Below are 12,597 nucleotides of genomic sequence, written 5' to 3' on the forward strand. Positions count from 1 at the left end.
CTTTCTTTACACAGAGAACAATGTAGGAGCAAGTCCTGTAAAAAACACGGTTTTGACCATGCATGAAGGTGCATTCTCTATAAAAAAAAAAAAACAGGTCAAAAGTCATGATCTCGTTTGAACATCTTCTATGCAAATACAATGTGATGGATCAGGTTCACGCTTTACAGTATTAGTACTATTGAAATCCAGTATAAGAAGGTATCATAAATACTTCTAACTGAAACATTATTGTTTTCAGATCAAACATAACTGGAAACTGAACCTTTACAATCAGTAAATGTGAATAGTGTTAAAAAAAACAACAATACTTGTAAAAATTAAAAATGACAATATAGTTATTAAGCAGTCATGCCTTCATACAAATGACATTTAGATGGTTTACAGTAGGTTCCATTTTGAACTTTTTGACATGATCATGGCAGCAGGAAAATAGCCAAAAATGTACCTTTCGGACAGAAAAAGACCGAAAAAGGCCTCAGCCCATATATTGTGATCGACCCCAAAATCTGAACATGCCTCAAAAAAGCCACGCAAACCACTTTGTACAATTCTACTAACAGACTGAAGTGCACACCAGTATGAGAATTGTAAGGAGTAAAACATTGACATTAAATTAAAATGCAAATCTATAATGCATATGGAAAAGCAGTAATTAAAAAACTAAAAACACATAACTACAAAACAACTATGTTTGTCCCATTAAATATTATAAATACTACGTTAAAGTTTATTGCTTGCCTATAGCCACCTGCTATAATGCGTTCCCAATTATTTGAAATAGTTGCTTTTGGCTGATGAAACTACCACTGATACTGAATTCTCAATACTGCAGTATTGGCAATAGAAAAGCTATGCAAAAGAGAGACTGCAGCAGATATCAACCTCCCCTTTGGGGGGTGAGAGTTAGAGTGCAGTGTTCCTGCAGGAGCTTTGAATACATCATCAGCACAATCATTACATGTATGAAGCAACTAGTACATGTTTGCTCAGGTGTCTGTGTTTCCATAGATAAAAATGCTAACACAAATAGCATGCACTAATCATGCGCATGTATTGCTACCAGCAAGTTTGCTCAGTGGGATATATTGCTTAGTTGTGCTTGTTTATATGACCACATATAACTGATTTTTATAGGGTAAGTTTACAAAATATTTTTTTTTATTGTTTCCTTCAGATGAGCAAACCTGAAGGTTTTGAAAACAAACCAATTTTTTTTTTTTTTTTTTTACTAAGTAGCAAATTAATTTCCAGTTAACTTTTATTGCTTCATCTTGCAGCGATGTTGTTTGTTTTCAGGACCATTTCGTGCTGTTCCCATAAGATAAAGCTGTTGTGTAAGAGTTTTGCAACAGTGAATTGCAGTTTAGCTGGGTTAGAGAAACCTGAAACGAAAACATTATGTGATACTTTTATGTTTATTTTTATAAACTTTGCCAAAGCTTCCAGGGAAATGTATGATTTTATATCAGCATGTGGCATAACTATTTTTGTACAGTTTAGAGTAAGAATATCTTTATTAAAATCAACTGCAACCTGAACAAAACCAAAAAAAATTCAGTTCTAATTATTTTGTTTATATGGTTTTCTCGAGCACAGAATAATATCTCAGATTTGTGACATTGAAGTGCAAAAATTACATCCTCTAAATTCATAAACCTCTGTAAAAGCAGTTAAACACATAAATACTTTAGAGCATGTAACTTAATTCATGGCTCAGATAGAGGGGGATATTTATCAAAGCCTCAACTATGCTGCATTCGCCGGCATCAATACGCTCGCCTAACATCGCGGCCGCAGACCTGAATACGATCTCCATATTTATAAAAAAAGACGCACACCAAGTACGGGGCGATGAGCATCGTACTGTTGTTAGCTAACAGTCATCGATCTTGCTGCTATTCGTCTTTTTACCAACTTTATTTATACCCTGTCACTAAACACCACCACTATACTAAAATGTTTAACCCCTATCCCGCCGCTCCCGGACCCCGCCGCAACTTTAATAAAGTTATTAACCCCATCTCGCCGCTCCCCGACACTGCCGAAACCTAAATAAAATGTATTAACCCCTATCCCGCCGCTCCCGGACCTCGCCGCCACTAAATAAACATATTAACCTCTAAAACTCTGGCCTCCCACATCACTACCTTTGAATAAACCCTTAAACCGCAAGCCCCCCACATCGCCATAAACTAAATTAAGCTATTAACCCCGAAACCTAACAACCCGCTAACTTTACATTAAAATTAAAACATCACTATCTTAAAATAAATTTAAACTTACCTGTAGAATTAAAAGAAACCAATTCTAAACTATTAATTAACCTACCCTAACTATTATACTAAAAGCAATTAAATTAACTATATTACATATTAAAAAAACCCTAACCCTACTCAAATTATTTAAATCTACTATTAAAAATGACTAAATTACAAAAAATACAAAACACTAAATTCCAGGGGGGAAGAACCACAGTATCAAAAATAAAAACGAATTACAGGTAGCCCTCAGTTTACGCCGGGGTTAGGTTCCAGAAGGAATAGTTGTAAATCGAAACCGTTGTAAATTGAAACCCAGTTTATAATGTAAGTCAATGGGAAGTGAGGGAGATAGGTTCCAGGCCCCTCTCAAAATTGTCATAAGTAACACCTAATACATTATTTTTAAAGCTTTGAAATGAAGACTTTAAATGCTAAACAGCATTATAAACCTAATAAAATAATCACACAACACATAATATATAATTAAACTAAGTTAAATGAACAAAAACATTTGCTAAACAGCATTATAAACCTAATAAAATAATCACACAACACAGACTTCACTTGCATTTTTATCTGCTCGATAGCTCAGGTCTGGTTAAACTGATTAATTTCAACTTGCTTGGCTTTGCTGCAACACAAGCGGACAGCTGCACCTACTGTCTATTTTGAGAAATGCACTGCTTCTCAATGCTTTTCAATAGCAGTCACATGACTGGAAAAAAAGTTTGTTATTCTGAAACGGTGTAAACCGAGGGCCACCTGTACACCTAATCTAATAGCCCTATCAAAATAAAAAAGGCCCCCCAAAATAAAAACCCCCCAGCCTACAATAAACTACCAATGACTATTAAAAGGGCCTCTTTCACCTGTAAAAAAAAAATACAAACACCCCCCAACAGTAAAACCCACCACCCAACCTACCAACCCCCCCAAATATAAAGTCTATGTAAAAAACCTAAGCTCCCCATTGCCCTGAAGAGGGCATTTGTATGGGCATTTAGCTCTTTTACCTGCCCAGACCCTACTCTAAAAATAAAACCCACCCAAAAAAAAATTAAATAAACCTAACACTAACCCCCAACGATCCACTTACAGTTTTTGAGGTTCCACTTGAAGGATCCATCCAGCCGGCAAGAAGTCTTCATCTGGGCGGCCTCTTCCATCTGGGCACCGGATGTCTTCAGGATAGACCCGCTCCGCGCCGGATGGATGAAGATAGAAGAGGCCGCATGGATGAAGACTTCGCCGGATGGATGAAGATGGAGGAGGCCGTCCGGATGAAGATTTCTTGCCGGCTGGATGGATCTTTCAAGCGGAACTTCAAAAACTGTAAGTGGATCGTCAGGGGGTTAGTGTTAGATTTATTTAAGGGTTTTTTGGGTGGGTTTTATTTTTAGAATAGGGTTTGGGCAGGTAACAGAGCTAAATGCCCATACAAATGCCCTTTTCAGGGCAATGGGGAGGTTAGGTTTTTGAGATAGGCTTTTTATTTGGGGGGTTGGTTGGTGGGTTTTACTGTTGGGGGGTGTTTGTATTTTTTTTTACAGGCGAAAGTGCTGATTTCTTTGGTTGGTAGTTTATTGTAGGCTAGGGGTTTTTTTTTATTTTGGGGGGGGGCTTTTTATTTTTATAGGGCTATTAGATTAGATGTAATTCGTTTTTATTTTTGATACTGTGGTTTATTTATTTTTTTTGTAATTTAGTGTTGTTGTTTTTTGTAACTAAGCGTTTTTTTTTGTAATTTAGTAATTTTTAATAGTAGATTTAAATAATTTGAGCTGGGTTAGGGTTTTTCAATATGTAATATACAGTAGTTAATTTAATTGCTAGTTTAATGTAATTTTAGTATAATAGTTAGGGTAGGTTAATTAATAGTTTAGAATTAGTTTCTTTTAATTCTACAGGTAAGTTTAAATTTATTTTAAGATAGGGATGTTGTAATTTTAATGTAAAGTTAGCGAGTTGTTAGGTTTAGGGGTTAATAGCTTAATTTAGTTTATGGTGATGTGGGGGGCTGGCGGTTTAGGGGTAATAGGTTTAGTTAATGGTAGTGATGTGGGAGGCCAGAGGTTTAGGGATTAACACATTTATTTAGGTTGCGGCGGTGTCGGGTGCGGCAGAATAGTGGTTAATAACATTATGTAGGTGGCGGCGATGTCGGGGGGGCGGCAGATTAGGGGTGTTTAGACTCAGGGCTTATGTTAGGGTGTTAGGTGTAAACGTTACTTGTTTTCTACCATAGAAATCAATGGGATATCTGGCAACGTCGAACACAAGCTTTCGCTGCTTTCAGACCCCCATTGATTTCTATGGCATCCGCGGCCTCCAGGGTGGTGGTTTGAAAACCAGGTACGCTGGGCCGGAATAGCCACGAGAGTACCTGTTAACTATTTGATAACTTTGAAAAAGTGTCAAATAGTGCAGAATGTGTATTTGGAACATCTGTAATAACGTAAGCATCGATCTGTGTCGGATTGAGACCGGCGAATTGTATGTTATGTCACAGATTTCAACTTTTACCGGTCTGTAGGCTTTGATAACTAGTTTGGATCAAGCTTGCCACAATTACGCTGCGGAATTCCAGCGTATTTGCGGTTGACGGCTTGATAAATATCCCCCAGAGAATACAATTTTAAGCAACTTTCCAATTTACTTCTACTATTTAATTTGATTAAATCTCTCAGTGTCCTTTGCTGAAGAAGCAGCAATGCACTTCTGGGGGCGAGCTGAAGGTATTGGGTGAACCAATAACATAAGGCATATATGTGCAGCCATCAATCAGCAGATTCTGTGACTACCTAGGTATCCTTTTCAACAAAGGATTCCAAGAGAACAAAACAAATTAGGTAATAGAAGTAAATTGGAAAGTTGTTTAAAATCACATGTTCTCTTAGAATCCTGATAGAAACAATTTTGGTTTCTTTTCCCTTTAAGGTATGAGATCAAAAGTAAAATGGCAAATTAGACTGGCAATATGATTATTTTATTCTGTTAAATCTAATGTCTGTAATCTTCATGACTATAAATATATTGAGGAAGATGATGAATAATTTGTAATAATAATGACTAGTGATCTGTAACAGCTTGTTGTGCCTGTGGTGTTGCAACTCATTTTCTAGTAGAGCAAATAAGGGAAGCAAAGGGTAGGATTGCAGAGAAATAAAGGGTACTTTCCACCTATTAATGGGATAGCTTAACGTAAAAATAATCTGCTGTATTTCATTAGATTCTATTTTCTTATTTTGGTCCATAATCAAATCAGTTTGAGTTTGCCACACAATAACATTATATACACTTGCAGCTCGTGTGATTTGGCTTCCTTTTGTGTCATTCTAGTGCATTAGAAGAGCTGCTATTTGAATTGAAGTAAACAATGTTTGTTGGCTGTTATTTTGTGTGTCTGCTTTTGCCTGCCTTACAATAACCTTCATTTTACTTTTTAGACTTATTTCAGACCTTCACAAAAGACAGAAATGTCAAACTAATTTCTTATGAAGGGCTGAGTTTTGCATTGATGTAGGAATGAAGGGCCGAATATATAACATATACACCTGCGCAAACAAGAAAAAAGCAGGAACAAATAAAGGACTTTATATAATGTAATAAATGTTATGTTTTCCAATTCTTAAAACAACAGCAAAAGAGGAAAACTGTATACACAAAGGTGTTTCTGTAATGTTATAAGTGTAATTTATTACACTTTCTTACAACAATAAAGATAATAAAGGAAATATTTTGCATAAACAAAGAACTTCACGTAATGTTATAAATGAAATGTATCGCTTACAACGTTAACAAGAAGGGAAAATTCTCTCCCTAGCACCAAATTTACTCTCTCTAGCCTCCCCATTATCTCTCCCTAATACCCTATTTTCTCTCCCCAGCCCCCCCCCCCCCTTTATCTCTCTTTGGCACCTCATTTTCTCTCCCAAGTATCTGTCCCAAGCTCTCCTCACCGCACCTCTACTGAAAGTACAACTAAGGATAGTCCTTCCTCTGGCCTCACCACCGCCTGGTAGGTGATGTGATAGTCTGCCTACTGCAGTCGTAGTAAAGTTTAATTTTATAGGCTAGGTCTAGTTTTTAAGGCACCAGGTGCTCCCTGAACAGTGTGTTTTGTGAGCCATGTTGTATCCTATATGTGTTCAAGAGTGGGAAAGACAGGCCAGATCTGAGAGCAAAGAAGGGTTGTTTTATTTTAATAACATAATTCTTTAAGACATATTATGCATATGCACATGCATATAACACATAAGCAACAGTATTACCTAAACTTTACCAGATCAGACGTGGTTTTTCACGCAGACATTTGCAGGGTCTGCCATTGAGGAATTATCTTTAAAAAGGGCAGTTCCTGCAAGTGGTGAGATGTCTCCTATAGAAAGTTATGGAGCTCACTGGAAAGGGAAACTTCACTGGGTAGAGCGAAGTTAGCAGTGAGAAGGGGGCACAGTTTAAAAATGAGATCCTGCATTAAAAACAAATCACATTGAGCTGCTTTCTCCATATAGCATCTTACATTCACCTTTATTTTCGTATACATGTGTTTTTCTATGAGAGTATTGACTATTATGTGTATTTTGTCACAACCTCACCACCTTTTAGTTTGCAAGAAAAAACTGTGAGATTTGTTGGGCGGAAATGTTTAGACACTTACACTTGAATTTAAGAGACAATTTCATACACGACCATGAGTTAGATAAGACATTGTATAATATAGTTACCTTTTCTTCAGTTCATTTTTTTTTGTGTGTTTATATTCACATACGGCTAGATTACAAGTTTTGTCGGTAAAAACTTGCGTTGCTAACGAGCCTTTTTTTTCCAGCGCTCACTTTAAACAACGCTGGTATTACAAGTTTTCTGAATGGTTGCGTTAGCCTCAGAAAAGTGAGCGTTAAGCAAATTTAGCGGCACTTCTACCTGTAATACCAGCGTTGTTTACGGTAGCGGTAAGCTGGCAAAACGTGCTCGTGCACAATTTCCCCATAGGATACAATGGGGCTGAGCTGGCTGAAAAAAAACCTAACACCTGCAAAAAAGCAGCGTTCAGCTCCTAACACAGCCCCATTGTTTTCTATGGGAAAATACTTTCTAAGTCTACACCTAACACCCTAACATGAACCCGAGTCTAAACACCCCTAACCTTACACTTATTAACCCCTAATCTGCCGCCCCCGACATCCTCGCCACCTGCATTATATTATTAACCCCTAACCTGCCACTCCGGGCACCGCCGCCACCTACATTATACCTATGAACCCCTAATCTGCTGCCCCTAACATCGCCGACACCTACATTATAGTTATTAACCCTTAATCTGCCGCCCCCAACGTCGCCGCCACCTAACTACAATTATTAACCCCTAATCTGCCGACCGGACATCGCCACCACTATAATAAATGTATTAACCCCTAAACCTAAGTCTAACCCTAACACCCCCCTAACTTAAATCTATTTTTAATCAATCTAAATAAAATTACTATAATTAAATAAATTATTCCTATTTAAAAATAAATACTTACCTATAAAATAAACCATAAGATAGCTACAATATAACTAATAATTACATTGTAGCTATTTTAGGATTTATATTTATTTTACAGGCAACTTTGTATTTATTTTAACTAGGTACAATAGCTATTAAATAGTTAATCACTATTTAATAGCTACCTAGTTAAAATAATTACAAAATTACCTGTAAAATAAATCCTAACCTAAGTTACAAATACACCTAACACTACACTATCAATAAATTAATTAAATACATTAACTACAATTATCTAAAATAAAATACAATTAAATAAATTAAACTATAGTACAAAAATAACACTAAATTACAAAAAATAAAAAAATATTACAAGAAGTTTAATCTAATTACAACTAATCTAATCCCTCTAATAAAATAAAAAAGCCCCCCAAAATAATAAAATTCCCTATCCTAACCTAAATTACAAATAGCCCTTAAAAGGGCCTTTTGCGGGGCATTACCCCAAAGTAACCAGCTCTTTTACCAGCCCTTTAAAGGGCTTTTTGCGGGCATTGCCCCAAAGTAATCAGCTCTTTTACCTGTAAAAAAAGAAATACAATACCGCCCCCAACATTACCACCCACACACCCCTACTCTAAAACCCACCCGATCCCCTCTTAAAAAAACCTAACACTACCCCATTGAAGATCACCCTACCTTGAGCCGTCTTCAGCCAGCCAGGCACCGATGGGGCAGAAGAGGACATCCGGACCGGCATAAGTCTTCATCTGATCCGGCCAGAAGTCTTCATCCGATAGGGGCAGAAGAGGTCCTCCATCCAGCAGAAGTCTTCATCCAAGCGACATCTTCTATCTTCATCCATCCGGCGCGGAGCGGGTCCATCATGAAGACATCCGACACGGAGCATCCTCTTCTTTCCGACGACTAACGATGAATGAAGGTTCCTTTAAATGACGTCATCCAAGATGGCGTCCCTCAAATGGCGTTCCTCTTCTGCCCCATCGGTGCCCAGCTGGCTGAAGACGGCTCAAGGTAGGGTGATCTTCAATGGGGTAGTGTTAGGTTTTTTTAAGGGGGGATCGGGTGGGTTTTAGAGTAGGGGTGTGTGGGTGGTGGGTTGTAATGTTGGGGGGGGTATTGTATTTCTTTTTTTTACAGGTAAAAGAGCTGATTACTTTGGGGCAATGCCCCGCAAAAAGCCCTTTTAAGGGCTGGTAAAAGAGCTGGTTACTTTGGGGCAATGCCCCGCAAAAGGCCCTTTTAAGGGCTATTTGTAATTTAGGTTAGGATAGGGAATTTTATTATTTTGGGGGGCTTTTTTATTTTATTAGGGGGATTAGATTAGGTGTAATTAGATTAAACTTCTTGTAATATTTTTTTATTTTTTATAATTTAGTGTTTGTTTTTGTACTATAGTTTAGTTTATTTAATTGTATTTTATTTTAGATAATTGTAGTTAATTTATTTAATTAATTTATTGATAGTGTAGTGTTAGGTGTATTTGTAACTTAGGTTAGGATTTATTTTACAGGTAATTTTGTAATTATTTTAACTAGGTAGCTATTAAATAGTTATTAACTATTTAATATCTATTGTACCTAGTTAAAATAAATACAAAGTTGCCTGTAAAATAAATATAAATCCGAAAATAGCTACAATGTAATTATTAGTTATATTATAACTATCTTATGGTTTATTTTATAGGTAAGTATAAAGTATAATAATTTATTTAATTATAGTAATTTTATTTAGATTGATTAAAAATAGATTTAAGTTAGGGGGTGTTAGGGTTAGACTTAGGTTTAGGGGTTAATACATTTAATATAGTAGCGGCGACGTTGGGGGCGGCAGATTAGGGGTTAATACCTGTAGGTAGGTGGCGGCGGCGACATTGGGGGGGGCAGATTAGGGGTTAATAAAATGTAACTAGTGTTTGTGAGGCGGGAGTGCGGCGATTTAGGGGTTAATACATTTATTATAGTGGCGGCGATGTCCGGTCGGCAGATTAGGGGTTAATAATTGTAGTTAAGTGGCAGCGACGTTGGGGGCAGCAGAGTAGGGGTTAATAAATATAATGTAGGTGTCGGCGATGTCCGGTCGGCAGATTAGGGGTTAAATAATTTTGCGTTTTCTCTCTGAATCACAAAAGAAATAATTTGGGTTTCATGTCCCTTTGAGTTTGAGAACTGTGGGTTTTCCATTCTAGAGAAATAAAAGAGCATGTTGCAGGCCATATATCTGTCCCTAATTGACTTCAACATAGATGAGTTAAAAACCTGCAAAACAATGCATGTTTGTCCAATATAACCTAATATGTTCTTATTGCATGATTGCTGAAAAATCCCTTTAAAGGGACAGTCAACACCAGAACTTTTGTTGTTTAAAAAGATAGACAATCCCTTTATTACCCATTCCCCAGTTTTGCATAACAAACACAGTTATAATAATACATGTTTTATCTCTGTAATTACCTTGTATCTAAGCTTCTGCTGACTGCCCCCTTATTTCAGTTCTTTTGGCAGACTTGCATTTTAGCCAAACAGGGCTCACTCCTAGGTCACTTCACGTACATGAGCTCAATGTTATCTATATGAAACATATGAACTAATGCCCTCTAGTGGTCAAATATATATTCAGATTAGAGGCAGTCTTCAAGGTCTAAGAAATTAGCATATGAACCTCCTAGATTTAGCTTTCAACTAAGAATATGAAGAGAACAAAGCAAAATTGGTGATAAAAGTAAATTGGGAAGTTGTTTAAAATGACATGCCCTATTTAAATCATAACAGTTTTTTTGGACTTGACTGACCCTTTAAGCATAATTGTGGTTATAAAAATATTCTTTAAGGGTTAAATTAAAATGCAAACCTCTCAAATGTATCTACAGCTGCTGTTTGAGTCATAAACAAACAATATAATGTACCTACCCACTGTTTCAATAGTAGGAAGTAATATGTGTCTACAAACAATGCATTACATGTACATTTTTTTAATTAGAGTCTTTGATCCCTTTTATTAAAGAACACCTTTCCCTTATTGCAGGGGGGACCCAGCGACTACCACGTACGATTGGTGTAGCTCTGGCGAAGGAACTCATCTTTGCTGCACGTGTCCTAGATGGCAAAGAAGCAAAAGAATTTGGGTTGGTTAGTCATGTAGTGGAACAGAATGATGATGGAGATGCTGCTTATAAAAGAGCTTTGGCCTTGGCCCGAGAATTTATACCTCAGGTAGAAATATTTGACTTCTGATAGCATGACCATATAAATATCTAAAACATTAGCTCTGGTATAATCTGATTCTTAATAACCACAGGAAAGAATCTGGTTATGTGGAAAATATATTACAAAATTTGTAATCAGTCCAAAAATAAAACAACTTTATTTGCCTTATTCTACTGACCTAGTAAATGGACTTCATTGTATAAAACTGCAATATAGAGAGATACACTGCTATACAAGGAAACATAAAATATGCAGTCTAATGAGAGGTAAATTCGACACAGTTTTAACCCCTTACCCTATAACAGCTATAAAACCCATGCCATTTCTGCATGCCTCAAGCAGTTTGGTATTCAGAAATAGTGCCGTTTCGCCACTGTCAGCAAGACCTGCGCTGTTACAAGGCTTTCGGGGGTATAACAGTGCAGGTCTCCCCGACAGTAGCGAGACTGCACTGTTCCTGTATGGCCACACTGCTTTAGGCATGCAGTAATGTCATGATCTCACAGCTGTTAGCGAGACCTGTGCTGCTTTTACACCCCTAAAGCACAACAGACAGACAATGTACAGGGTACGTTAGCTGTCATTAAGAGGTTAAACAGCTTTCCAATCTACTTATATTAGCAAATCAACCTTGTTTTCTTGGTATACTTTGTTGTGAGCATATTTCGGTAGACTCAGGAGCGTGTATGTGTTCTGAGCACTATGTGAGAGCAGTATTTGAAACATATAGTGCTCAGGAAAGTGCACACCAAGAGAACAAATTACATGTGATAATAGATGTAAATTGGAAAGTTTATTAAAATGTAATGTTCTGTCTGAATCATGACATTTTGACTTATATGTCATTTAAGTACAATGAAGTACACAATGAAATGAGAATTGTATTCAGGCAGTGTATGTAATGTAATATGGTTAACAATTCTTTTAGTAATATTATGTCCCGTGATATCCAGAAGTTTAGTAAATGATGTAAGCTACTGAGCTTTCACTGGAGGATTTTATCTTTATAGCTTGGACAAGAGGCCTTGCTCCGCTGACATATTTCATATGAGCCATGCTTTATTGATACACACATTTTACCTGATGCCCAGATCATATACATAAAAACACACATTAAGGTTTCAACTCACCAACAATCCAAATTGAAATGAAAAATGATTTTCTTAACAGAAAGAGGCTCAATAACAATTAGTAATATAATTACCAACTAGTAATAATACAGCTTTTAAATATATTTTTTTTGTAAATTAATATTATTATTGTGATTATTTAAATTCTCCTGAAGCTTTAACATAATAGTGAGATTTATCTTACCTAAAATATGTTTTATTAATCACATAACTTGTAAAGAATCTGAGAACGCACACTTGTTACTTTGAAGAAGTAGTCACCATTAATCCAATAGTATAGTAAACCATTTTAGTATCAATTTACCTAAGGCATGAGTTATGCATTTTGCATTTTCATGTGTTGTGTTATGATTAGTACAGTATCAGTTTGATGTGCTATCTCTTTATCCTTGACACACTAAAGTAGCTTTGGAAAATGTATTTTTAGTATATCCAGTAGACAACATGTGTTTTGTGCCCATTGGCACCTGGCAGGCACAGAAACG

The 12,597-nt window shown here is 36.6% G+C and overlaps 1 protein-coding gene across 1 annotated transcript in view; it reads left to right on the forward strand.

Annotated features, from left to right (window-relative positions):
• Window positions 1-12,597, forward strand: part of AUH (AU RNA binding methylglutaconyl-CoA hydratase) — a 1,048,717-nt gene that overhangs the window by 1,000,499 nt on the left and 35,621 nt on the right. Inside the window, exon 7 of the mRNA XM_053702385.1 lies at window positions 10,801-10,988. Within this exon, the coding sequence (XP_053558360.1) occupies window positions 10,801-10,988 (188 nt within the window). The remainder of the gene's footprint in view (window positions 1-10,800; window positions 10,989-12,597) is intronic.

Source organism: Bombina bombina, chromosome 2 (assembly GCF_027579735.1).
Source record: "Bombina bombina isolate aBomBom1 chromosome 2, aBomBom1.pri, whole genome shotgun sequence".
Taxonomy (NCBI): Eukaryota; Metazoa; Chordata; class Amphibia; order Anura; family Bombinatoridae; genus Bombina; species Bombina bombina.